Genomic DNA, 27,955 nt, shown 5'->3' on the forward strand with positions numbered 1-27,955 from the left:
CGGAACTGTTTCCAAGGTTTCCTCAGATTCTGGTAGTGGTGTGGTGACAGGTTTTGCGACCCAGGCAGCCGCTACCTTCCCAGGTTAGAGAGATAGCCCCCTCCCCCTCCCCCGCCTCGGGAACGCCGCGGCAGCGATGGCTCCGGTGTCTGGTTCGCGCAGCCCCGAGAGGGAGGCCGCGGGCTCCAGGGTGAAGCGCCGCAGTTCGTCGAGGAGCCCTAAGCCCAGCAAATCCGCCCGCTCCCCGCGGGGCCGCCGCTCTCGCTCGCATTCTTGCTCTCGTTCTGGGGATCGGAATGGCCTCAGCCATCAGTCAAGTGGCCTCAGCCAAGGCTCCCGAAACCAGCCCTACCGCTCCCGCTCGCGGTCACGCTCTCGAGAGCGGCCCTCTGCGACACGGGGGACCCCCTTCGCTTCTGGCTCCTCGTCCGCCTATTATGGCGGCTACTCACGCCCCTACGGGAGCGACAAGCCTTGGCCTAGCCTCCTGGACAAGGAGAGGGAGGAAAGCCTGCGCCAGAAGTGAGTGAGACGGACGCATCCTCTCTTGCGCCCACCTCCCTTCCTAGTCGATTTATAGTTCATCCCTCCTGACTATTTGCATTTCTCTCTTTCCACCTGCCTTGCGCCCATTTTCATCCCTTCTTTCAGTCCACCCACGACAACACCTTATTCGCTCTTTTCTTCCCTTAGGTTTTCATTCATCCTCAGGTCCCTTTAGACAGTGCCCCGGTCTCCCACCCCTCCCTTCTGCTCCTGACATGTAGCGGCCATGGACAGGAGCCTCAGACCTACCGGAATTATATAGCATTATTATATAGCATTTACTTGGTTGCGTGGTTATCATTCATGAGCATGCTTTTATTTCCCACTAGACTGACATCTTGGAAAGGAGAAGCCCTATTTTATTGATTACAAAATTTGCAGTACTTCGTAGAAACACAACCATTGCTTGTTGAATGAATGATCAGTCAGGTTTAAGATGATAACAGGATATGTAAGTGGAAATGTTTTATAATGAGCTGGGAAGCATTGAGATTAAGGGTTTAAATTGGAGAGGTGAAAAACTGAGATAAGATGATTAAATGAATGTAGAAAATGTGACCTGCTACTCCATTAAAAAAATTTTAAATTTTTTTAATGGAGTAGCAGGTGAATAAAAAATTTTTTATGCTACTCCATAAAAAAAGATTTTGGAACTTATTGTATGAAATTTGCCTTTGTACATTTAGCAGACACATAATTTATCTTAAGAGAACAGGTGGCAGCCCTGACCGGTTTGGCTCAGTGGATAGAGCATCGGCTTGTGGACTGAAAGGTCCCAGGTTCGATTCTGGTCAAGGGCATGTACCTCTGTAGATTAGGCTACATTGAGAAAGGTTTTGTTAAATGTTCTCAGTCTTGACCATGAAAAATAAGGTCATGATGAGATCAGGTCTCTAACGAGAGTGAGTATTAGAGTGGGGAAAATGGTAGTTTAAAAAGTAGAAAGGAGCCACCACCGGTTTGGCTCAGTGGTAGAGCGTCGGTCTGCAGACTGAAAGGTCCCAGCTTCGATTCTGGTCAAGGGCCTGTACATTGGTTTCGGGCACATCCCCAATAGGGGGTTTGCAGGAGGCAGCTGGTCGATGTTTCTCTCTCATCGATGTTTCTAGCTCTCTATCCCTCTCCCTTCCTCTCTGTAAAAAATCAATAAAATATGTATTTTTTTTTTAAAAAGTAGAAAGGAAAGGAGTTATAATTATTACTGAGCCTTAATATCAAATGCTTATTGAGTGTTAAACTTATTGAGTGTCAGGCACTTTTAAAGTATTACAGTCATTGAGGTTAAGGGTATAACAGCTGGGAGATGTCCCCATGAATTGTTTTCTTCCAGGAGTGGAAAGTCCATAAAGCACAGTCCATGAAGAGGACAGGCTCAAGAATCAGACTGCCTACATTTGAAGCACTTCTTTGCTACTTAATAGTTGTGTGACCTTGGACAATTTACTTTACCTCTATGAGCTTCATTTCTTCACTATATTTAAAAGGGATAAAATTAGCACAATTGCTTTTAGAGTTGTAATGATTTAGTGCTCCGGATATAATAATATTTAAGTGTTAGATATTAGGTTTTTCTGCATGGGAACAGAAAGAATAAAAATGGTCCTGAGTTAGGTTGAAGACCTCCTATGCAAATTGTTTTTCAGACATAATCCTGAGGTTGCATCAATCAAAAAACAACCAGCTTCTTACTAGATAATTCTCACACAAAGATTTTGGAACTTATTGTATGAAATTTGCCTTTGTACATTTAGAAGACAAATAATTTATCTTAAGAAAACAGGTGGCAGTCCTGACTTGTTTGGCTCAGTGGATAGAGCATCGGCCTGTGGACTGAAAGGTCCCAGGTTCGATTCTGGTCAAGGGCATGTACCTTGTTTGTGGGCACATCCCCAGTAGGAGGTGTGCAAGAGGCAGCTGATTGATGTTTCTAACTCTCTATTCCTCTCCCTTCCTCTCTGTAAAAAAACAATAAAAGGTATATTTAAAAAGAGAGAGAGAGAGAGAGAACAGGTGGCAGCAGGGGTGAGAATTTAACTGCTTGGCTGAAACTGGTTTGGCTCAGTGGATAGAGCGTCCGCCTGCGGAGTGGGGGGTCCCGGGTTCAATTCCGGTCGGGGCATGTACCTTGGTTGTGGGCATATCCCCAGTGGGGGGTGTGCAGGAGGCAGCTGGTCGATGACTCTCATCGATGTTTCTGGCTCTCTGTCTCTCTCCCTTCCCCTCTGTACAAAATCAATAAAAAAAAATTTTTTTTAAGAATTTAACTGCTTGATCTTTCAGGCATTCTTCTTTCACCCCCCTATGCATTATATCCCAAGTTCAGAAGTTCAGTTATAAGTATGTCCCTTTTTAGACTGTTTCTTCAAGTAGGAAGCCTGATTCTGACTGTATGGTTATAATGTCCCTTTCCCTGAATAAAGAAGTAAAAAATCATTTATTCAAACAATCAAACGAATTATATTTATATTGTGAATTTTTTAATGGAGTAACAAGCAACTAAACTTTGAGGCACAGCCTTATGTTTTTTTGTTTTATTTTTAAATATATTTTTATTGATTTCAGAAAGGAAGGGAAAGAGAGAGAGAGCGAGAAACATCAGTGATGAGATGGAATCATTGATTGGCTGCCTCCTGCATGCTCCCTACTGAGATCCAGCCTACAACCCAGGCATGTGCCCTGACCAGGAATGGAATCATGACCTCCTGGTTTATAGGTTGGCACTCAACCACTGAACCACACCAGGAGAGCCTTAGTTGTTTTTGGTGGTTTTTTTTGTTTGTTTTGTTTTTGTATTTCTTTTGCTTTTTATGAGTTATAACAAAAAATTAAGAGAAGACATCACAAACATAAAACAAAAAAATTTTGTGGTCTCCACGAGTAGATACATACTTCTTTTCAAAAAAAAAAAAAAAAAAGCCTAAAAGGAAAACAGAAAACAAACCCTGTATCTCATTGAGTACAGTTTTTCTCCAATAAAACTTGTTTTCAGAGCTTCCTTTATTTTCTACTTCTAGTGCTTCATTTTTATTTTCTTCATTAATTTTTGAGTTCCAGCAAATGGAAGGTTTGACCAAACAAAAATAATGACTTCTCTTTATTTTCATAAATGTGTAAACAAATTAAGTGTTTCCAGATGTAAAACTGTTTGTCATATGTTGCAGAAGATGAAATGAGCAGTTGTGAGCAATGTCATATATGCAGCAGAAAGGATGCACTTGATAGGCTGCATTTCTGGCCCAGCCTCTCAGGCTGTTTGTAATCTGTACCATTTGAAAGTACTATCAAAACATCAGATCGTAATTGTTGAGTTTATATTTAAACCAAGTTTTTATTAATTTAAAGATTAAAATGTAAAGGGGAAATAGGATTCAACTGAAATCTTTGGAATTTGATTATATATTTAGGAAGCATCATTTATTTATGAAGTTGTAATTTACATGCCTGTATCTTCTAGGAGATTAAGTGAGAGAGAGAGGATTGGAGAATTGGGAGCTCCTGAAGTATGGGGACTTTCTCCAAAGAATCCAGAACCAGAGTAAGTGATTTTAAAATATTTTTTAAAATTTATCATTTGTTTAAATATAGTCTGTTGTCAAATTTTCTGTTGAGTGAAGAACTTGAAGTACAGCTCACCTTTTTCTCCTTTCATGTGATTTATGCTCTTCTACCCCTTAAGTTTCAAAACATTGGACATACCTAAAGATTAAAACATGTTGAGAGTGGATTGGCATACTGATAAGTTTTCTTAAATTGTTATTCACGGGTTGCTAATTTCCTAATCATAGAAAGGTTCAGTCTTTAAACAAATACATTTATATTGTTTCTTTCTTTAATTTAAATTTTTTATTGTTGAGAGTATTATATATGTCTCCTTTTTCCTCCACTGACTTCTCCTGTTTGCTCCCACCCCCCAGCACATGTCCCCACCTCCTTACTGTCTGTGTCCTTTGGTTATGCTTATATGTATACATACAAGTCCTTGGTTGATCTCTTACCCAAAACCCCTCTCACCCACCCCTGCCTTCTCTCTGAGGCTCGACAGTCTGTCCAATGCTTCTGTGTCTCTGGATCTATTTTAGTTCATCAGTTTATGTTGTTCATTATATTTCACAAATGAGTGAGACCATTTTATCTTTCTCCAACTGGGTTATTTCGCTTAGCATAATGCTCTCCAGCTCCATCCATGTTGTTGCAAATAGTAAGATTTTTTTATAGCAGCATAGTATTCCATTGCATAGATGTACCACAGTTTTGTTTTGGGTATTTTCTTTATTGATTAAGGTATTACATATGTGTCCTTATCCCTCTATTGCCCCCCACACCTCCCACACTCATTCCCTCACCCCCCTGGTGTCTGTGCCCATTGGTTAGGCTTATATTCATGCATACAAGTCCTTTGGTTGATCTCTCCCCCTTACCCCCACCCTAATTTCATTTTTCGAATGTATCTGTCCAATTTTCCCAACATCACTTATTGAAGAGACTGTCTTGACTCCATTGTATGTTCGTGCCTCCTTTGTTAAATATTTATTGAGCATAATGGCTTGGGTTATTATAAAGGTGATTTCTGGGTTCTCTGTTCTGTTCCATTGATCTATATGTCTGTTCTTGAGCCAGTACCAGGCTGTTTTGAGAACAGTGGCTTTGTAATACAGCTTGAAATCTGGTATTGAGATCCCTCCTACTTTGTTCTTCTTTCTCAGGATTGCTGTGACTATTAGAGGTCTTTTTTTTTTATTCCAGATGAATTTTTGGAGGGTTTTTTCTAGGTCTGTGAAATATGCAGTTGATATTTTAATGGGGAGTGCATTGAACCTATAGATTGCTTTGGGTAGTATGGACATTTTAATGATGTTGATTCTACCAGTCCATGAACACAGTATGTTCTTCCATTTGGTTATGTCTTCCTCTATCTCTTTTTTCAATATCCTATAGTTTTCCAAGTACAGGTCTTTTACATCCTTAGTTAACTTTATTCCTAGATATCTTAATTTTTTTTGGTGGAATGATAAATGGGATTTGTTTTTTTGTTTGTTTTTTGTTTGTTTGTTTATTTTAGTTTCTCTTTCTGTGAGTTCATTATTGGTGTATATAAAAATGCATCAATTTCTGGACATTAATTTTGTATCCTGCTACATTGCCAAATTAAGTCTGGAAGTTTTTTGATTGAACCTTTCAGGTTTTCTATCTGCAATATCATGTCATCTGCAAATACTGATACTGTACCATCCTTGCATCCCTGGTATAAATCCCACTTGTTCGCGGGATTTCTAATATAATGCTGGATCTGATTTGCCAGAATTTTGTTGAGGATTTTAGCATGCACTAGTATGTTCATCAGGGATACTGGCCTGTAGTTCTCTTTCTTTATTGTGTCTTTATCTGGTTCTGGAGGTACGATAATGCTGGCTTCATAGAAAGAGCTTGGAAATGTGCCTTCCTCCTGAATTTTTTTAATAGTCTGAGGAAGATAGGTTTTAGTTCTTCTTTGAGTGTTTGCTAGAACTCCCCTGTAAAACCATTTGGACCAGGGATTTTGTTTGCTGGAAGTTTTTTGATTACTGCTTGAATTTCATCAATAGTTATTAGCCTATTCAGGTTTTTTTATTCCTCCTGGTTGAATTTTGGAAGGTCCTATTTTTCTAGGAATATGTCCATTTCTCCTAGGTTGGCCAGTTTGTTGGAATAGAGCTACTCATAGTATTTTTTTTTTTTTATGCTTCTTATCTCTGTGGGGTCTGTTGTTATTTCACCTCTTTCATTTCTGATTTTGTTTATTTGGGTCCCCTCTATTTCTTGGTGAGCCTGGCTAGAGTTTCATCAATCTTGTTTATCCTTTCAAAAAACCAGCTCTTGGTTTTATTGATCTTTTGTATTTTTGTGTGTGTGTGTTTTGTTTTTGTTTTTTGTCTCCAGGTTGTTTATTTCCACTCTCTGGATCCATTCTGTTCATCAGTTTGTTTTTTGTTGCTTAGATTCTACAGATGAGTAAGGTCATGTGATACCTGTCTTTCTCTGACTGACTTATTTCACTTAGCATGATATTCTCCAGGTCCTTCAATGCTGTCTCGAAGGGTAAGAGGTCCTTCTTTTTTACTGCTGCATAGCATTCCATGGTATAAATGTACCACAGTTTTTTGTCTACTCATCTACTAATGGGCACTTGGGCTGTTTCCAGATCTTAGCTACTATAAATTGTGCTGCTATGAACGTAGGGGTGCATATATTCTTTCTGCTTGGTGTTTCAGGTTTCTTAGAATATTTTTCTAGAAGTAGGATCACTGGGTCAAATTGCAGTTCCATATTTAATTTTTTGAGGAAATTCCATACTATTTTCCATAATGGCTGCACCAGTCTGCATTCCCACTAGCAGTGTACTAAAGTTCCCTTTTCTCCACATCCTCGCCAGCACTTGTCATTTGTTGATTTGTTTTTTGTTTTTAATATATTTTTTTATTGATTTCAGAGAGGAAGGAAGAGGGAGAGAGGGATAGAAACATAATGATGAGACAGAATCATTGATCAGCTGCCTCGTGTATGCCCCCTCCTGGGGATCAAACATGCAATCCAGACATGTGCCCTTGGCCAGAATTGAACCTGGAACCCTTCATTTTGGAGGCCGATGCTCTATTCACTGACCCAAACTGGCTAGAAGCTGTTGATTTGTTGATGGTAGCCATTCTTACAGGTGTGAGGTGATACTTCTTTTCATTTCAATTTGCATCTCTCTAATGATCAGTGACTTAGAGCATTTTTTATATGTCTCTTGGCCATCTGGATGTCCTCTTTGGAGAAGTGTCTATTTCGGTCCTTTGCCCTTCCTTTTTATTGGATAAATTGTCTTCCTTTTGTTAAGTTGCATGAGTTACTTACATATTTTGGATATTTAAACCCTTTATCAGATGTATCATTGCCAAATACATTCTCTCTGCAGTGGGCTTCCTTTTCATTTTGTTGATGATTTCTTTTGATGTGCAGAAGCTTTTTATTTTGATGAAGTCCCATTTATTTATTTTCTACTTAGTTTCCTGTGCCTTAGGAAATATATCTGTAAACATATTGATACAAGGGATGTCTGAGATTTTGCTGCCTATGGTTTCTTCTAGGATTTTTATGGGTTCACGACTTACACTGTAGTCCTTTATCTATTCTGAGTTTATTTTTGTGTATGGTGTAAGTTGGTGGTCTAGTTTCTTTTCTTTTTTCTTTTCTTTTTTCTTTTCTTTTTTTATTTTTTGCTTGCATGTATCTGTTCAGTTTTCCCAACACCATTTATTGAAGAGACTCTCTTGACTCCATTGTATGCTCTTGCCTTCTTGTCAAATATAAATTGAGCATAATGGCTTGGGTTGATTTCTGGGCTTTCCATTCTGTTCCATCTATCTATATGCCTGTTCTTATGCCAGTACCAGGCTGTTTTGATTATACTGGCTTTGTAGTATAACTTGAAATCTGGTATTGTGATTCCTCCAACTTTGTTTTTCTTTCTCAAGATTGCTGCAGCTATTTGAGGTCTTTTTTTAATTCCATATAAATTTTTGGAGAGTTTGGTCTAGGTCTGTAAAATATGCCTTTAGTATTTTAACTAGTGGCCCGGTGCATGAAATTTGTGCACAGGGGCGGGGCAGGGGGATGGTGTCCCTCAGCCGGGCCTGCATACTCTCCAATCTGGGACCCCTTAAAGGATATCCTACTGCCTAAACCAGAAGTTGGACATCCCTCTCACAATCCAGAACTGCTGGCTCTTAACTACTCACCTGTCTGCCTGCCTGTCTGATTGCCCCTAACCACTCTCCCTGCCAGTCTGCTCGCCCCCAGCTGCCCCCCGCTGCCGGCCTGCTCACCTCCAAATGCCCCCCACCAGCCTGATCACCCCCAACTGCCCCCCCATGCCAGTGTGCTCGCCCCCAACTGCCCTCCTGCCGACCTGCTCACCCCCAACTGCCCCCCCCTCTGGCCTGCTTGCCCCACCTCCCCTCCCCATTGGTCTGCTCTCTCCCAATTGCCCCCTGCTGGCCTGCTCACTCCAAACTGCCCTCCACTGTCCTGATCACCTCTAGTTGACCCCCATGATGGTCTGCTTGTCCCCAACTACCCCCTCCTGCTGGCCTACTCACCCCCAACTACTCCCCTGCTGGCCGGCTCAACCCAAACTGCCCCCCGCTATCCTGATCACCCCCACTGACAGCCTGCTTGCCCCCAACTGGCCCCCTTGCTGCTCTGCTCACCCCCAACTGCCCCCCGCCAGCCTGATAACTCCCAATAGCCCCCCCCTACCAAAATGATCACCCACAACTGCTATCCCATCCTGGCCTGACCACCCACAACTGCCCTCCCCTCTTGGCCTCTAACTGCCTCTACCTCAGCCCTGCCACCATGGCTTTGTCCAGAAGAACATCCAGAAGGTCTCCTGGAAGGTCTCCCAGTCTAATTAGCATGTTACCCTTTTATTAATATAGATAGAGGCCTGTTGCATGGGTGGGGGCAGGCTGGTTTGCCCTGAAGGGTGTCCTGGATCAGGGTGGGGGTTCCCTTGAGGCCTGTGGTGGATTGCAGCCCGGCTATGCCCCCATGGGGTGAGGGTCTCTGCTGGTGGGAGGTCGCTGCCAGCCTGGGTGAGGGGCTGAGGGCTGTTTACAAACTGGCCACACCCCCTTCAGGGTGAGAGTTCCTGCTAGGGTGCCTGGTAAGCCAGGGTGAGGAGCTAATGGCTGTTTACAGGCTTCCCATGCCTCCCAACAGGGACCGTCACCCCATGGGGGCGTGGCCAGCCTGTGTAGAGGCTGAGGGCCGTTTTCAGGCTTGCCACACCCCCTTCAGGTTGGGGGTTCCCACTGAGGTGCCTGGCCAGTCTGGCTGAGGGGTTGATGGCTGTTTGCAGGCTGGCCAACCCCCCCAACGGGGACCCTCACCCCATGGGGGGTGTGGCCAGACTAGGTAAGGGGCTGAGGACTGTTTACAGATTGGCCACACACCCCCAGTGACCCAGGCTCCCAGCCACTCCTTCAGATGCAGCCAGAGTAGGGGAGAAGCTTGGCTTCCTCCATTGCTGGGAACAATCCAAGCCTCCTGCTCACTCCAGCTCCATGGCCACTGCCATCTTTGTTGGGTTAATTTGCATACTCACTCCTGATTGTCTGCTGGGCATAGCAGAGTGACAGTCAATTTGCATGTTTCTCTTTTATTAGTGTAGATAAGGGTTGCATTGAATTTGTAGATTTCCTTGGTTAATATGAACATTTTAATGATGTTGCTTCTACCAATCTATGAATACGGTATATTCTTTCACTTGTTTATATCCTCTTCTTTCTCGTTTTTCAACACCCTGTAGTTGTCTGAGTATTGTAGTTTGCCTCCTTGGTTAAGTTTATTCCTGAGTATCTTAATTTTTTTGTTGCAATGGTAAATGGGATTGTTTGTTTACTTTCTCTGAGAATTCATTATTGCTAATAAAAAAAAGCCCTGGATTTTTGGGTGTTGATTTTCTATCCTGCTACATTGCCAAATTCATTTATTAAATCTAGTAGTTTTTTGGTGGAGACTTTAGGGTTGTTTTTTTTTTTTCTTTTTTAACATAGATTTTTTTCTTTTTTTTGTATTTTCACTGAATTTTTACAGAGAGGAAGGGAGAGTGATAGAGAGTCAGAAACATCAATGAGAGAGAAACGTGGATGAGCTGCTTCATGCACGCCCCCTACTGGGGATCAAGCCTGCAACCAAGATACATGCCCTCCACTGGAATCGAACCCGGGACCTTTCAGTCTGTGGCCCAATGCTCTATCCACTGAGCCAAACCAGTTAGGGCTTTAGGGTTTTCTGTGTACAATATCATGTCATCTGCGAATAATAAGAGTTTTATTTCCTACTTTCCAATTTGGATTCCTTTTATTTCTTCTTGTCTGATCAATGTGACTAGGACCTCCAGTACTATGTTGAATAGGAGTGGTGAAAGCGAACATCCCTGTTTTGTTCCTGTTCTTAGAGGAAATGCTTTCAATTTTTGCCCATTTGAGTATGATGTTCGTGTAGGTTTGTCATATATGGCCTTTATCATGTTGAGATATGTTCCCTCTATTCCCACTTTGCTGAGAGTTTTTATCAAAAATGAGTGTTGGATTTTGTCGAATGCTTTTTCTGTGTCTGTTGATGTGATCATGTGATTTTTGTCTTTCATTTTCTTTATATGATGTATCACATTTATTGGTTTGTGAATATTGCACCAGCCTTGCATCCTGGCAGAAATCCCACTTGATCATGGTGTATGATCTTTTAAATGTATTACTGGATCCAATTTGCTAATATTTTGTTGAGGATTTTAACATCTGTGTTCATCAGGAATATTGGCCTGTAATTCTCTTTCTTTGTAGTATCTTTATAACCATGATTTTGAATTCTATATCCAGTCGTTTGTTTTCCTCCATTTCTTTTGTTTGTGATCTGTTTCTTTGCTCCACATTTTCCCTGCTTCCCGGAGTTGGTAGGGTAGCTTTGTGTACTAGGTGTTCTATATGGCCCAGTGGTTCAGCCTCCCCAGTTACCTGAGGTGGACACTCTTGGTGCACCCCTTTGTGGGCTATGTGCACAGTCTTGTTGTAGTTAAGCCTTGATTGTTGTTGGTATCACTGGGAGGAATTGACCTCCAGGCCAACTGGCTGTGAGAATCAGTTGTGTCTACAATGGGAGAACTTCCGTGCTGGAGACACCCTTATGGGACAAGACTTGCTTCATTGGGGCTTTGGTGCTCACGGAGTCTGCCCCCTGAGAGTGTCTCTTAAGGATCTGAGGAGTTGTAATCTGGATGGTCCCACTGTGACCCGTGGGTACACTGGCTCTTGTATCTCTACAGAGGTGCTAATTTAGCCTCTGCCTGAGGCCATTCAGCAGGAGCTATGGAAAGATATGCATATTTTTCTTCTTTGGGGTTTGGAGGTGTCCAGATGATGCCCAGCTGTGAAGCAGTGCAAGCTGCTGTGGGGTCTTGTGCCTTCTTTTGAATGTTCTGGGTCTCTCTGACCCAGCTGCAGTTTGTTAGGTAATTTTAGATTGCAAAGGGCCAGGCCATTCATATGCAAAGGCCTCTGCACACAGCTTAGGTGGGGCAGGGTCTCAGGGGATCAACTGGGCAGAACAAACAGTTATGGCTGATCCTCAGCCCTGCCCTAAAAAGCCCAGGTCTCATTTTCCTGCGGTAATCAGTGCAAGCACCTCTGAGAGATAGTCGCCCTCTAGTTCCGCCCAATGCCAGCCAGTCCAGTTTTCCCTATATGAGTCTGGGCCCCCAGAGTCTCGCCCGGAACTAGAGTTCATAGCAGTCAAAAAAAAGACAACCGCATACTGGTACTCAGTTGTCAGTCCTTTCCGCTCGTTTACTCCTGCACCTCTTTTGAATCTCAGTGTGATTTTCTCTTTCCTTTTAGTTGTAGAATTTCCACTCAGCCAGCCTTCCTGTGGTTTTGAATGATGTCCATTTTGTCTTTTAGTTGTACTTTTGAAGTGGTTGTTTGAGGCAGCAATTTCAGGTGTTTACCTATGCTGCCATCTTGGTTTCTCTCTCTCTTTTTTTCTTTTTAAATTACAGTTGACATACAATATTATCATTAGTTTCAGGTGTACAACCTCATGATTAGACATTTATCTAATTTATGAAGTGATTACCCTGATAAATATAGTACCCATCTGATACCATATATAATTACTAACTGTATTTCCTATGCTATACTTTACATCCTTTGACTATTCTGTAACTACCAATTTGTACTTCTAAATCCCTTCACCTTCTTCACTCATCCCCACAACCCTTCTCCCATCTGGTAACCATCAAAATGTTCTCTGTATCTGTGTGTCTGTTCTGTTCTGATTGTTTTTTAGATTCCACATATAAGTGAAATCATTTGGCTTTTTAAATTCTGTCTGACTTACCGGTATTTAACTTAGCATAATACCCTCTAGGTCCATCCATTTCATCCTTTTAAATATATATATTTTTTATTGATTTCAGAGAGGAAGAGAGAGGGAGAGAGACAGAAACATCAATGATGAGAGAAAATCATTGATCAGCTGCCTCCTACCAGGGATTGTGCCCACAACTCAGGCATGTGCTCTGACTGGGACTTGAACTGTGACCTCCTATTTCATAGGTCAGCGCTCAACCACTGATCCACACAGGATAGGCCATGTCATCTATTGATGGACACTTAGGTTGCTCCATATTTTGGCTATTATAAGTAATGCTGCAGTAAACATGGATTATATATCTTTTATTTTTAGTTTTTAGTTTTGATTTATAGAGACACTGACTTGTTTCACTTATTTATGCATTCATTAGTTAGTTCTTGTATGTGCCCTAATTGAGGATTGAACCCACCAAGGGCATATTGGGAAGATACTTTCACCAACTGAGCTATCCCACCAGGGCTCTATGTCTTTTCAATTTAGTGTTTTGGGTTTCTTTGGAGAAATACCCAGAAGTGGAGTTGCTGGATTCTTCTTTGTCTCTTATTATAGCATTTTCTTTAAAGTCTGTTTTGTCTGATATTAAGTATTGCTATCTCAGCTTTTTGTTTTGTTTTCATTTTCAGAAAATATATTTTCCATCCCTTTACTTTCAGTCTGTGTATGTCTTTCAATCTGAAGTGAGTCTCTTGTAGACAGCATATGTAAAAGTCTTATTTTATTATCCATTTAGTCACTGTATATCTTTTTTTTAAATACTCACCTGAGGATATGTTTTTATTTATTTTAGAAAGGGGGGTAGAGAAACATCAATGTGAGAGAGAACTATTGATTAGTTGTTTCCCATTCGTACCCAGACAAGGGAATGAACTTGCAACTTTTTGGTGTACAGGATTACACTCCAACAAACTGAGCAACCCAGTCAAGGCTCACCATATATCTTTTGATTGGAGCATTTAATCTACTTGTGTATAAAGTAATTATTGATATATAATGTATTGCCATTTTGTTATTCATATTTTTTGTCTTTTCTTCTTCTTGAAGATACCTTAATGTTTATTGTAATGCTGATTTGTTGATGATGAACACCTTTAGTTTTTTCTTGTCTGGGAACTTCTTTATATGTCCTTTGATTTTAAATAGTAGCTTTGCTGTATAGAGTAATCTTGGTTGTAAATCCTTGCTTTTCATCACTTTGAATATTTTGTGCCAATCCCTCTGGCTTGCAAAGTTTCTGTTGAGAAATCAGCTGATAGTATTATGGGAGCTCCCTTATAGTTTACTAACTGCTTTTCTCTTGCTGCTTTTTAGATTCTCTCTTTGGGACTGGCCAGGTATCTCAGTTGATTAGAACAGTGTCCTAATATGCCCAGGTTGCGTGTTTGATCCCACTCAGGGCACATACAAGAATCAACTAATGAATGCATAAATAAGTGGAACAACAAATTAATCTCTGTCTCTCTTCCCCTCCCTCCCTCCCTCCCTCCCTCCCTCCCTCTCTCTCTCTCTCTCTCTCTCTCTCTCTCTCTCTCTCTCTCTCTTTCTCAAATCAATAAGTAAAACATTTTATATGCAGGGGCGACAGGGGACACTAGGGGAAGGTCAAGGGGGGAAAAGGGAGACATATGTACTACTATGTGTAATGCTTCAACAATAAAAAATATATAAAAAATAAGTAATTTTTTTTAATATCCTTTCTTTGTCTTTAACTTTTGACATTTCAATTATGATTATCTTGGTATAGGCCTCTTTGGTTTAATTTACTTTTGTGACTTTCTGTGCTTCCTGGACTTCTATGTCTACTTTCTTTACAAGGTTAGGGAAATTTTCTATCATTTTTTCAAATAGGTTTTCAGTTCCTTGCTGTCTCTCTTCTCTTTGCAGCACTCCCGTGGTACGAATGTTGATATGTTTAAAGTTGTCCCAAAGGCTCCATACACTATCCTCATTTTTTAAAATTCTTTTTGTTGTTCTGATTGGATGTTTTTTGCTTCCTTATTTTCCAAATCACTGATTTGATTCTTTGCTTCATCTACTTTACTGTTGATTCCCTGTAATTTATTCTTCATTTCAGTTATTGTATCCATTTCTGACTGGTCCTTTTTTATAGTTACCATGTCCTTATTTTATTTTTTTTAATTTTTACCTGATGATATTTTTTTCTTGATTTTAAGAGAGAGAGGAAGGGAGAGGGAGAGAGGGGAAAACATCAGTGTGAAAGGAACAGCAGTCAGCTGCCTCCCACATGTGCCCTGACCAGGAATAGAACTCGTGTATGGGTCGGTGCTGCAACCAACTGAGCCACACTGGCCAGGCTCCATGTCCTTTTTTATTATTAATCCTCATCTGAGGATATTCTCTCCATTGGTTTTTGAGAGAGAGAGGAAGGTAAAGAGAGATAGAGACAGAGACATAGGCATCCATGTGAGAGAGACACATCGATTGGTTGCCTCCTACATATGCCCTGATCGGGGTGGGGATCAAACCTATATATGAGGTAGGTGCCCTTGACTGGGAATCAAACCTGCAACCATTCAGTCTGTAGGATGACACTCTAACCACTGATCAACCAGCCAGGGCTCCATGTCTTTTTTTTTTATGCTGTTGAAATTCTAAGTTCCTTGAACATCCTTATAACCAGTGTTTTGAATTTTGTATCTTGTATATTGCTTGTCTCCATTTTCCTTAGTTTTTTTTCTGTAGTTTTGTTCTGTTCTTCATTTGGGACCTGTTTCTTTGTCTCCTCATTTTGGCAGCCTCCCTGTGTTTGTTTCTATGTATCATGTAGAGCTGCTATGTCTACCAGTCTTGGTAGAGTGGCCTTATGTATAGGTATCTTGTAGGGCACAGTGACACAGTGTTCCTGGTCACCTGAGCTGGGCATTCCAGGTGCACCTCCTGTGTGGGCTGTGTGCACTATTCTGTTGTAATTGAGCTTTGATTGCTGTTGGCATGGCATTGGGAGGGATTGACCACCCCCCACTCCCAGGCCATTCGGCTGCAAGGACCAGCTATAAGTACAGCAGAGGAGCTGCTGTGTAATGGCCAACCCCACAAAACAAGACTCACTTCAATGGGGCTTTGGTGTCTGCTGAACCTACCTTTTGAGTGTATCACTCATGAAGGTAGTTGGGATATAATCCAGCATGGTATGAAGCTGACCACCAGGTATGCTGTCTCCGGAGCCTCCTGGAAGGTGCATGGTCAGCCACAGCCTATGCCTTGCCTGGGTCCACTGACATGAGCTACTGCAGATGGCTGCTACTTGTACTGGTCTTGGAGGTACCTGAGAGAGACCAAACTGCAAACCAAGTCCGGTTTTGCTAGTGCTGGGCCTAGGACCACTTAATAAGAGATGCAGGATACAAAGAAGCCAGATGCTGCTTGTTTGAGAGATTTTAGGAAAGTCCAAAGCATGAGGCAAGAGATCAAAGCCACTGGAAAGGGCTTTGGTGGGCCTGAAGTTGGGAGGGATGGGGTCTCAGGAAATCACTAGAGCAGAGCAAACATTCTTAGTCAGCTTGATGTCGACTCAGATATGGCACCCACTTGCCGGCTTTGTGTGGCAAGAGTTCAGCAAGGGAACAGTGGCCTCTGCCACCACTCTGTCTGGGAGAAAGCTGTGGTTGTAGGAAATTTCAGCCCTTGCCCTGAGAATTTAGTTTCTCCCCATATTCCCCTGATGCCTTTTGAGCTGCTGCCCCAGTGCTAAAACTCAGAGTGAGTCTGAGTAGTCCATTTGTAGGCCCTTTAAGAGGAATCCCTGGGTCACCAGCACCCTTTCTCTCACTCAGGCACAACCCCTACTTGTTTTTAGAGTCAGGAGTTAGGTAGGGTACCTTTTCTTCCTATCACTGGTACTCTGGGTTGGGGGGCTTGGTGTGGGACTGGACCCCTCGCGTCTCAAGGATGAGTTCTGCACCCAAGGTATCCCTCCCAATTTTTAACTGCCGCACGTGGGTGTGGGACTAGCCCATTCAGTGTCTCTGCCTCTCCTACCAGTCTTGATGTAGTTTCTTCTGTATGTTTTTAGTTGTAGGACTCAGTTCAGCTAGATTTCAGGTGGTTCTGAATGATGGTTGTTCTGCAGTTAAGTTGTAATTTTGATGTTGTTCTAGGAAGTTCCAAGTACCATGTTTACCTATTCCATCATCTTGACTGACCCACCAGTTTTATGATTCTGATAACCATCTTCTTTAAATTCAGCTCTGATGAACATACACCAGTAGAGGATGAAGAGCCAAAGAAAAGCACCACTTCAGCTTCTACTTCAGAAGGTATTATTTTAAATGCAGACCTTTTTATTTAGAAGTTTAAAAATAAGTTTATAAATAGTTGAACATTAGGCATTACTTTTGTTCAAATTGTCTAACACATTCCTTTTCAGTATTTCAAATACAGTAAAATTGGTATTCAGTAATACTTCTTTAGATGTTAATTTTTATTTGTATTTTATGTAGAAGAAAAGAAGAAGAAGAAGAAGTCTAGCCATTCAAAAGAAAGGTCCAAGAAACGGAGAAAGAAAAAATCATCTAAAAGAAAGCACAGGAAGTATTCTGACGATAGCGACAGTGACTCTGATTCTGAAACAGACTCCAGTGGTAAGAAAGTCAACAACATTCTGCAAGTCTCACTTCAAAACTACTTTTACTTCTTAAAGTCTATTTCAGAAGTAGTTTCTTAAAAAAAATAATAATAGTCAAGAGTCTTTTAACACTTACTTTGTGCCCGGCACCCTGCTAAGTCCTTGCTAGTTAATCCACACAGTAACTGTAGGGTACATCTTAGAGATGGAAAGGGAAGCACAGAGCAGCTTAAAGTGCCACCCTCAAGGTTACACATTTTGGATTCAAACCTAAGCAGTGTGACTCTACATTGTTGTGTGTAGTTGTACAAGGCCTGTAGCACTGAACCAAGTTGGGATTGGGCTGCAGGGCGTGTGGTGCCAAACCAAGCCATACAGGGCTGAGCAGCTCTTTTGTGTAATTCTCACACTCAGTGGGAACCTTTGTGCAATTTTCAAAAGGTTTCACATAAAGGTTCCCCTTCAGGCTGGCAGCTGATTTAAGGAAGGAAGACACCCCTGTGGGTGACACATCAAAAAGCCACCTTTTTTGTGCGCAGGCCTGGCTGATGAATGACAGAGGATGCCTCCTCTAAGGACACATTATACAAAGGTGCCCCTTCCTCTCATGTCACCTGGGTTGCCTAGCCTCCATTGTCACTTTTCTTCCTCATTGCTGGAAGACTGGACTTTCTTAACACGTTAAGCGCCATGTCAGTCACTGGTGACTGAAACAGAAAGGAAGACCAAACAGGCTTGGCGCTTAATGTGTTAAAGCACAAATCTGAACATCTCAGTCCCCTACTTAAAATGCTTCATTTAGTAGCTCTTCATGGCCTTCAGGCTAAAGTTCAGACCTTGATTAATCCACTCTAATCACATATACTCTCTCATTTTCTCTCAAAGCATCCTCTGTAGCTTGAGAACTGCTTTCTGTCTCAATATCCCATGTTCTTTCTCTTGATTTTGCTACTTGATACAGATAGTCTGCCCGCCTGCAATGCCAATCTCTCCCTACATGTGGCTTGACTTACTCATTTCAGCAATTAGCATGCATTACTTTTGTAATAAAACTGATTTTATTGTATTTTTTTTTTAGAAACTGATTTTAAAAAGAAGTAGCTTTAGACTCACCTTTGCTTGCCCAACAATTCCTCAACTACCCTCTCCATGTCAGCCTGATTCTGAGACTCCTGTAGGCCCAGAGTGCCCCAGGCTTCCCCCATCACTCCAGATTCTATTTTTCTCTGCACCTCTGTCTCCTCCATTAGACTGAGCTCCTGGAAAGCATCCCCCAAACATACATAGGGTTTTCTCTTTCCATCATAAAGATACCCAGACATTCAGAAAAGTAAAGAGAATAGCATAAAACCATATACATATCACCTAGATTTTAACAATTGTTAGTATTTTGAAATATTTGCTTAAAAAAAAAAATATATATATATATATATATATATATATTGTGTATATATATATATTTTTTTTATTTTTTTTTTCTGAGATAGTCTATGTAAAATTACAAATATCACACTGCCCTCCTAACCAGTTTGGCTCAGAGGATAGAGCATCAGCCTTCGGACTGAAAGGTCCCAGGTTCGATTCTGGTCAAGGGCATGTACCTTGGTTGCAGGCACATCCCCAGTAGAGGGCGTGCAGGAGGCAGCTGATTGATGTTTCTCTCTCATTGATGTTTCTAACTCTCTCCCTCTCCCTTCCTCTCTGTAAAAAATTAATAAAATATTTTTTAAAATATTTCACACTGCTACCCCAAGGATTTCTGTATACATCTTTTTTGTGACATTTTCCTATTTAACAGCAATATGTTATTTCATGTAACAGAAATAATACTCCAGCTGAAACCGGTTTGGCTTAGTAGATAGAGTGTTGGTCTGAGGACTTGAAAGGTCCCAGGTTCGATTCCAGTCAAGGGCATGTACATTGGTTGCGGGCACATCCCTGATGGGGGGTGTGCAGGAGGCAGCTGATCGATGTTTCTCTCTCATCGATGTTTCTAGCTCTCTATCCCTCTCTCTTCCTCTCTGTGAAAAATCAATAAAATATATTCTTTTTAAATAAAAAATAATACCCCATATCACCAAGTACTTAGTGTGATTTTAACTTCTGTGTCCCCACTGCCTAGCACACTTCCTGACTAGTAGCAGTAAATGAATGAATGAATTCTGTGTAACAACAAATAGAACAGCAATGGGATATTTATCTACTCAAAAATATTGGGGGTATAGAGTTAAATTTTTTAAAAAATTCTAATATGCTTTCATTTGTAGATGAAGACACAAAAAGGAGATCAAAGAAAGCCAAGAAAAAGGAAAAGAAGAAGAAACGCAGATCGTCAGTTTTTTCTTTAATTTTTATTATGGAAAAGTTCAAATATATATAAATTTATATAAAATAGTAAAATGATCCCCCATGTAACTATTTCCCAGCTTGCACAATTACCAACTCATGGGCAGTCTCTACTGCACCTCTCCCATTATTTTGATACCAATCCCAGATATCATTCCATCCATAAACCACCATGTTTCCCTAAAAGATAGGCATTCTTTTAAAAAAAACAACCATCGTAACTGTAGTACTAAAAATATTTAACAACCTCTGAATTCTTGGTAGTTTTTTGTACAGTATATTCAAATCAGGCTACAAGTAATGTCATAAATTACCATTAATTTATATATCTCTGACATCTCAATTCTCTCCTGATTTTGTTATTGCAAATTGTTGAAGAAACCAAATCATTCATCCTGTAGAATTTCCTGCAGTATGGATTTTGCTGATTGTATTATTATGTCCTTTTAACATGTTCTGTCCTCTGTATTTATAAGAGAAACCTACCCTCATCAATTATTTGGCAACCCCGAAGTATAGTTTATATAGGAAGGACAGGATAATTGATTACTTTTTTAAAATTCTTTATTGTTGAAAGTATTACTTGTCTCCTTTTTCCGCCATTGACCTCTGGGATCCCAGTCTGCTCCCACCCCCAGCACAGGCCCTCATACCCGTCTGTGTCCATTGGTTATGCTTACATGCATGCATACAATTCCTTTGGTTGATCTCTTACCCCCCAGTTGCTTACCTTTTTTGTTTTATGAGTTTTTTAAATAATGAGCTGGGTTATTTTAACATCACTATGAACCCAAGTATTGATACATGATACATGTTTAAAGTTTTTTAATCTATTACACTTGAAATTATTGATGCTCAAATTGGTAATAGCTGTTTTTTAAACTGCTTTATTTCTGTTGTCTTTCTATATCATGAGAACTTTATTTCATTTTTCCCTTTAGTGATCTTTTTTTTTTTTTTTTTTTTTTTTTTTTAGTGAAACATAATTTGGTTAAATAAGTTATATTTTTAAATTAAAATTTTCTAAAATGTTTGAATAAGCTGAGAATTCATATCATTTTAATCAGTCTTTTCATTGCCTTGAAAAAATAATGTACCCTTTAACATGGGAATATTAAGTCAATTTGTATCAAATTATAATAATTACAGGAAGAAATATAAGAAAAAGAAGTCTAAGAAGAGCAGAAAAGATTCCAGTGACTCAAGCTCTAAAGATTCCCAAGAAGAGTTTCTGGAGAATCCCTGGAAGGATCGATCAAGTAGGTTCTTCTGATAGACTTTGAGAACAGATAAAACATTAAATTAACCAATTTGTCAAAATGTGAATTATTTTTCTGAACATCTTTCATGCAGAGCCTGAAGAACCCTCAGATTTAATTGGCCCAGAGGCTCCAAAAACACTTGCCTCTCAAGATGATAAACCTCTGAAGTAAGTTGACAGTATATTTACAAAGTAGCTTCCCAAAAGTAGGCCCCTAACGTACCTTTCCAAGCTTATCTCCCTCTGCTCCCTCATTTATATCCCAGGTTCCAACTGAGCTGAACTGAATTTTCCTGTGTTTACTGTGCACTTTCCCACATAGTGCCTTGTTTCCCTTATTTCTTCCTCCAACAGGCTTTCCCTATTTTCCTCAGCTCTGCTTTCTTCAATACCTTAAGTTTCTTCCTGTTAAAACACTTACCCTTCAAAGCCCATTTTATATGGGAGGGGCATGTGCTGATTCCCAGTACCTCCACAAGTAGGTGTGGTTCCTACCCCTCTTTCATCCTTTAATCCTCATAGAATTTTCTATTTCTTTTGTGATATGTATTATATATTCTACATTGTATTTCAATTATATTCTTATTAATATGTAATTCCTACAAGATCAAAGATTATTTTTGCTTATATAATATTTAAGAATTGTTCAATGACTTGAATGAAGGGATGATGGGTTTTAAAGTCCCCTTGAATGAAAGGTAATAGAAAATTGTTACTGTGTTATTATTGGTTATAAGGCTAACCAGTATATTAAATTTGAGCTATATTATTTCTTTACTTTTTTGAAGGAACAGAAATTCGCTGAAAGAAGCAGTAAAAGCAGTACCTGTAGGGATAAATTTATCCATAATTGTAAAATATGAATCTATACATACTAACACCAGTTCTTTTATTCTTCCAAAATATCTCCGCACTTCTGGGTTAGTTACATAGGTTACTAATTAAATTAATTAATATTGGGCTTCATAGCATGCTTCCACTCAGCAATTGTTATTTCTAATGTTTGCTAAGAGAAAATGAATTTTTGTGCTATCTTTAGATGATGAGGTTTTTATAATGAACCTTTTCTGAATTCTGAATTGCTTTGTAGCTATGGCCATGCTCTGTTACCTGGGGAAGGTGCAGCTATGGCTGAATATGTAAAAGCTGGAAAGCGTATCCCACGAAGAGGTGAAATTGGTTTGACAAGTGAAGAAATTGCATCATTTGAATGCTCGGGTTATGTAATGAGTGGTAGCAGGTACGTTTTTGGCATTGAAGTCAATTTTTATTATTAAATCATTCCCTTCTTTCTCACTACTAGGTTTATATTTGGTGATTGATTTTCATTAAGTGATCATTCCTAATGAAAAGTAAAGTATAAATATTATTTTAATACTGATTTTATTAATATAAATGTAGTTGTCTAAAATTCTAAGTATGTATGAAACTGAGCCTCAAACTCAGCTGGATCAAAGAATTAGTCTTTCCAGTATCCTTTCTTATTTCATATTTTGGTACAGATAGTTTGTGCTCTGGAGGATATAGATAATTCAGCTATTACTGCCTCATGAGGAAAGTATTCTCATAAAACAGTATTTCCTAGTTTCTAAGTTTGCCTCTGTGAACTCAGAAAACATGAACTCTGTAGTTCTCTATGGACTCTGAGAATGAAGAGCAGAAAAGGATTATGACAGACATCAGGTTCAGCATGGGGGAATGAATATAAAATTAGGGAAGAGAAAGCAAAGTACCAGGAAGAACAAGGAGAGTGAAAAGGGCGTCTCTACCAAGATCAAACTGAAGTTTGGATTTTTTAAAAACTTTATAAACTTCTAAAGGTAGATACATATTTTAAAATACAATTGGAGGCAAATATTTGCAGTACCGGTGAAGTACTTCCAGAATCTTATAATTCTGAGGCCCAACATTTAAGAATATTATATCTAAGGATCAGCACAATAAGATAAAAAGAAATTAGAGGCATAAGGACTGGAAATGAGATATAACACAGTCATTTTTTGTGAATGATATGGATTGTTTATATAGAACATCCTAAAAAAACTAGAGATAAAATAATAAGAGGGTTTAACAAATGGTTGTATATAAGTTTAATACATAGAAATCAATTTCATTTCTATGCACCATCAACAAACAACTGCACCAAAATGTATCAATAATTAAATAAAAAGTAAAGAACATTTGTAATAGTATAGAGAATATGAAAGATTTAGGAATAAACATTTTTTAAATATGTTTTGTTGATTTTAGAGGAAGAGGGATAGAGAGATTAAAAAAAAAAAAAAAACTTCAATGAGAAAGAGACATTGATCAGTTGCCCTGCACACCCCTACTGGGGTTCAAGCCCGCAACATGGGCATGTGCCCTGACTGGTAATGGAACCAAGGACCTCTTGGTTCATGGGTCGACATCCAACCACTGAGCCACACCAGCCCAGCAGGAATAAATATTAATTAAAAAAAATGTCTAGGGCCTCTATCGGGAAAACTATAAAACATTATTAAGAGACATTAAAAAATAGAAATAAATGGAGAGATACCATGTTCATGGACAGAAAGGCAATATTGTAAAATTATCAGTTCTTCCCTAATTTATCTGTAGATTCAGTAAAGTTCTCATCAAAATCACAACAAAGTTTTTCGTGTAACTTAGTAAGTTGGTTTTTAAATGTATTTGTTAGACTAGAGGGCCAAGAATAGCCTCCTCACTTCTAAAGAAGAGGCAGATGAGACTTGCCCTACCACATATGAGGACTTATTATGAAGCTTACAGCACTTTCAAAAGTGTTGAGGAACAAATGAATTGTTCAATGGAATAAAATATAGAGTCCAGGGACAGAGCCATACATGTATGGAACTTAGATATATGAAACAGATAGCCTATAGAATAACTGGGGATAGAAGGAACTATTCAGTAAATGGTTTAGGGGGAAAAAATGGTTATGTGTATGGGAAAAGATGAAAGTAGAACCCTATATTACCATATTTAAAAATCAGTACAGCTAGGTTAAGAATTTAAATGTCAAAAACAACTTTAATACTCAGTATAAAATATGAGCAGATATTTTATACTGAGTATTATTAGAACCTGGATGAGGAAATATTTTTTAAAGGGCAAAATATGGAATAACCATAAGATAAAATATTGATAAATTTGCCTAGGTTAAAAGTACGAACTTTTGCTGAAACCAGTTTGGCTCAGTGGATAGAGCATTGTTGGCCTGCGAACTAAAGGGTCCCGGGTTCGATTCCGGTCAAGGGCATGTACCTTGGTTGCGGGCACATCCCCGGTAGGGGGTGTGCAGGAGGCAGCTGATTGATGTTTCTCTCTCATCGATGTTTCTAGCTCTCTATCCCTTTCCCTTCCTCTCTGTAAAAAATCAATAAAATATTTTTTTTTAAAAAAGTACAAACTTTTGCCGAAACCGGTTTGGCTCAGAGGATAGAGCGTCGGCCTGCGGACTGAAAGGTCCCGGGTTCGATTCCGGTCAAGGGCATGTACCTTGGTTGCGGGCACATCCCGGTAGGAGTGATGCAAGAGGCAGCTGATCGATGATTCTCTCTCATTGATGTTTCTAGCTCTCTGTCCCTCTCTCTTCCTCTCTGTAAAAAAATCAATAAAAATATATCTGTAAAAAAAGTACAAACTTTTGTTCATCAAAAGGCATCTTAAAAATAAGTAAAAAGACAAGTTCCAAACTGAGATAAGAAAGAAGCAAGAAAAATATATTTAAAACAAAGAAGAAGGTGGGAAAATGAAACAAAGAGGCATTTGTCAAAAGAAATATATATGACCTATAAACACATAAAAAGATGATCATGCCTGACCTGTGTGGCTCAGTGGTTGAGTGTCCACCTATGAATCAGGAGGTCATGAGTTTGATTCCCAGTCAGGGCACATGCTGGGGTTGATGTTTCTATTTCTCTCTCCCTCTCCCTTCCTCTCTGAAATCAATTAAAAATATATACATATTTTAAAGAAGGTGGATGTGGAGAGAGCAGAGTGCCTGAATAATGGCTCCTCTGTGTATAGCATATCCAATAGCAACTTAGGCTTACTCCTCACAGGTGGCAGGATACCATGACCTTCCTGTGACATTACGCCCTATATATATATCCTATATAATAAAGAGGTAATATGCAAATTGACTATCATGCCCTCACACAAGATGGCCACCCCATGTGACATAAGATGGCCACACCCATGTCAACACAAGATGGCCAGAAGGGGAAGGCAGTTGGGTGCGAACAGGCCTGCGATGGAGGGCAGTTGTGGGGGCGGGGGACCATGCCTGAAGGGGAGGGCAGTTGGGGGTGACCAGGCCTGCAGGGGAGGGCAGTTAGGGATGACCAGACCAGCAGAAGAGTGATTAGGGGGTGATCAGGCTGGCAGGCAGAAGTGGTTAGGGGCAATCAGGCAGGCAGGCAGGCAAGCGGTTGGGAGCCAGCAGTCCCAGATTGTGGGAGGGATGTCTGACTGCTGGTTTAGGCCCAGTCCCACAGGGATCCCAGATTGGAGAGGGTGCAGGCTGGGCTAAGGGACACACACATTCCAGTGCACAAATTTGGTGCACCAGGTCTCTAGTATATATATATGTGTGTGTGTGTGTGTGTGTGTGTGTGTGTGTGTGTGTGTGTATAGTATATAGTATATATATAAAAAGATCATTGGAAATGGAAATTAAGAACACACTAAAATACCATTTTGCTTGCATTTGATAAACAGAAGTTCATAGTTCTAACAATACCAAGCATTTGAGGGAATGTGGATCTACAGGATCTCTTAAATATTACTAGTGGTGGTATAGATGGGTATAGCCACCTTGGAAAACAGTCTGACATATTGGAAAGTTGAGCATTCATAAATTTTTATGACCCAGCAACTCCATACCTAGATGCCCAAGAGAAAATTCATTCCCATGTACTAGGAGACATTTACAGAGATGTTTATTACAGCATCATTCATATAACACTTCCTGTTCCAGTTAAACTACTCACTGTATCCAGAGCAACCTAAATACATTGTCATCTCCTTGACTCTCCATCCTGCCACTCCCCTCATTTTCACGCTAATCTGAAATGATTTCCCCTCTTCTCACTCAGTTTTCTCTATTTTTCTAGAAAGTTCAATCTTCATCTTGAACTGACCGTATAGGATTGGGTGTGTGTGTTTGTGTGTGTGTGTGTGTGTGTGTGTGTGATATATATACACACACATATATATATTTGAGGCAGGCTTTCATGAAGGTTTCCTTCTAAATAAACAACCTTTTGAAGATATAATAGTTTCCCTTTGCCCCTGCCTCTCTACTTTCCTGATTTGTATCTTGTGCTAAATCCCTTCTTTATTTATTTATTTTTTAGCTGCTAAAGGAGTTAAATTCAATTGTAGATTTAGATTTGGGTTTTTTGGTTCTATGCTAAATTTGAACCTTGAAGAAGTTCCACCTAATTGATGACAGCTTATATTTTTCATCTATCCTATTAATTCCACAAAAGCAAATCCCACATATCACATAGGAAGTTTAATATAATTTGCCTGTTTCTGGTTTGTGGGGAAGCATGGGGCTTGGTTGGAAGGTCTGTAAGGAGGATTCTCTGAAAGGTCGGAGGCCTCTGGGGGACCTTGCCAAAGGCGGCAACCCCTGTGTTGACTTTCCCAAACAAGTCTGAGCCCCAGGAGGTGTTTACTTAGACATGTCCTTGCTTAAAGAAGGCATGTGCTTTCTCAAGGATGTTTACCCTACTAATAGTATCTAATAGTTAATTTAGTTCAAGCTGTCGTTACAATAAAAGCCAAAGGAGGCAGGTGAACAGGGCTGTTTGCTCCCAAAGCAAACTAATTCCTTAGCCTCTCTTTCACAGAAACGTGTGTCAAAGCAATCTGCTCATCCATCGCTCAAGGTCTGCTGGTCAGCCCCAGCACTGGTTGTTTTACTGGGAACAGCAGAACCAGACTTATGCCTGGTTCTGCTGTTTTTGAAATTTGAAATTAATGACATTCATATTTGAAATTAATGACATTCACAATGTTGACAGGTCGTCAGAGACCATTAATTGAATACTAGAAATAAATCAAAGGACACGGCAGATAAAATTAATGATCTTTAGAAAATATAACCCATTACAAAAACAGTTTCTATTTGTCATATTTTTAAGTAAACCACTCTGTATTAAGAAAGGATTAGTGCCTGGCCAGTGTGGCTCAGTGGTTGAGTGTCGACCTGTGAACAAGGAGGTCACAGTTTAATTCTGGTAAGGGCACTTCCTCTCTGAAATAAAAATACATTTTAAAAGAAAGAAAGGATTAATGAGGAATGATGAGAATAACTATGAGAATAATTACTAAGAAATTAAACCAAAAATGAAATTATCTCCAGGCATCGCCGAATGGAGGCTGTGCGACTACGGAAAGAGAACCAGATCTACAGTGCTGATGAGAAGAGAGCTCTTGCATCCTTTAACCAAGAAGAGAGACGAAAGAGAGAAAACAAGATTCTGGCCAGTTTTCGAGAGATGGTATACAGAAAAACTAAAGGGAAAGATGACAAATAAGGGTTTTCAGGTTGTTCAGCAGACACTTTCAACAAAAAGTCTGGGTTCCATACATACATACAAAAAGTTTATTATGATCTGGAAAGCTTTACAGTGCTACTGTGCCTTCTATTTAATTCGTTCAGTCCTTCAATAAAAAGCTGCTTATTGATAAAACTTTGGAATATTTTGGATTAAAACTTCCTGATTGAAAAATCCAAATTGTGAATGAAATCCTACTATATTTGGGGAGGTGACATTGAGAAAAGATGTCAGTGAGATGAAAAATAAGTTTCACTGTCTCACACCATGGTACAGTGCTACTCTTAGCTCTACATGACGCTCACCCCTGCCCCAAGTGAACTAGTGGGAAATTATTATTCCTCTATGTTGAAAGTGTTATAAATGGATTAATAGAAACACACAGGAGGCCAGTTTTGTTAACAAAATTTTTAAAAGCAAATCTAGAATTTGAAGATTGACTCTATTGTACAATATATAATCTGCCTGGAACACAATGTATTTTGATTTTAGTAAAACCCACAAACAAATCCAAAAGCAAACTAACCCACAGACATAATAAAATGAAAATGTGAACATTAGTTTTAAAAATTCTTAACAGGTTGTGTTTTCCAAATATAAAATACCGTATTTTTCGGACCATAAGACGCACCGGACCATAAGACGCACCAGTTTTTAGAGAAGGGAAATGAAGAAAAAAGGATTCTGAAA

General features: G+C 39.8%; 1 protein-coding gene and 1 non-coding gene across 2 annotated transcripts; both read left to right on the forward strand.

Annotated features, from left to right (window-relative positions):
- On the forward strand, positions 1 to 27,400 carry LOC118722183 (NFKB activating protein). The gene is made up of 9 exons (XM_036443550.2): positions 1 to 522; positions 4,001 to 4,081; positions 16,705 to 16,775; positions 16,959 to 17,099; positions 19,351 to 19,414; positions 20,579 to 20,688; positions 20,783 to 20,858; positions 21,781 to 21,930; positions 27,070 to 27,400. Exons 1-9 carry the CDS (start codon positions 137 to 139, stop codon positions 27,242 to 27,244), a joined length of 1,254 nt encoding a protein of 417 aa, XP_036299443.1. The 5' UTR covers positions 1 to 136; the 3' UTR covers positions 27,245 to 27,400.
- LOC118722251 lies at positions 24,674 to 24,802 on the forward strand. Its single transcript, XR_004988953.1, has one exon. It is a non-coding gene; the product is annotated as a small nucleolar RNA SNORA11 (small nucleolar RNA).
- Positions 27,401 to 27,955: the final 555 nt, after the last annotated feature.

This window comes from Pipistrellus kuhlii, unplaced genomic scaffold (assembly GCF_014108245.1).
Source record: "Pipistrellus kuhlii isolate mPipKuh1 unplaced genomic scaffold, mPipKuh1.p scaffold_m20_p_19, whole genome shotgun sequence".
Taxonomy (NCBI): domain Eukaryota; kingdom Metazoa; phylum Chordata; class Mammalia; order Chiroptera; family Vespertilionidae; genus Pipistrellus; species Pipistrellus kuhlii.

Coding starts and splice junctions, on each gene's coding strand:
- LOC118722183 (XM_036443550.2), top strand. CDS start 137: ATGGCTCCGGTGTCTGGTTCGCGCAGCCCCGAGAGGGAGGCCGCGGGC. Junction 20,689..20,782: donor TCCCTGGAAGGATCGATCAA/GTAGGTTCTTCT, acceptor TCTTTCATGCAG/AGCCTGAAGAACCCTCAGAT. Junction 20,859..21,780: donor CAAGATGATAAACCTCTGAA/GTAAGTTGACAG, acceptor ATTGCTTTGTAG/CTATGGCCATGCTCTGTTAC.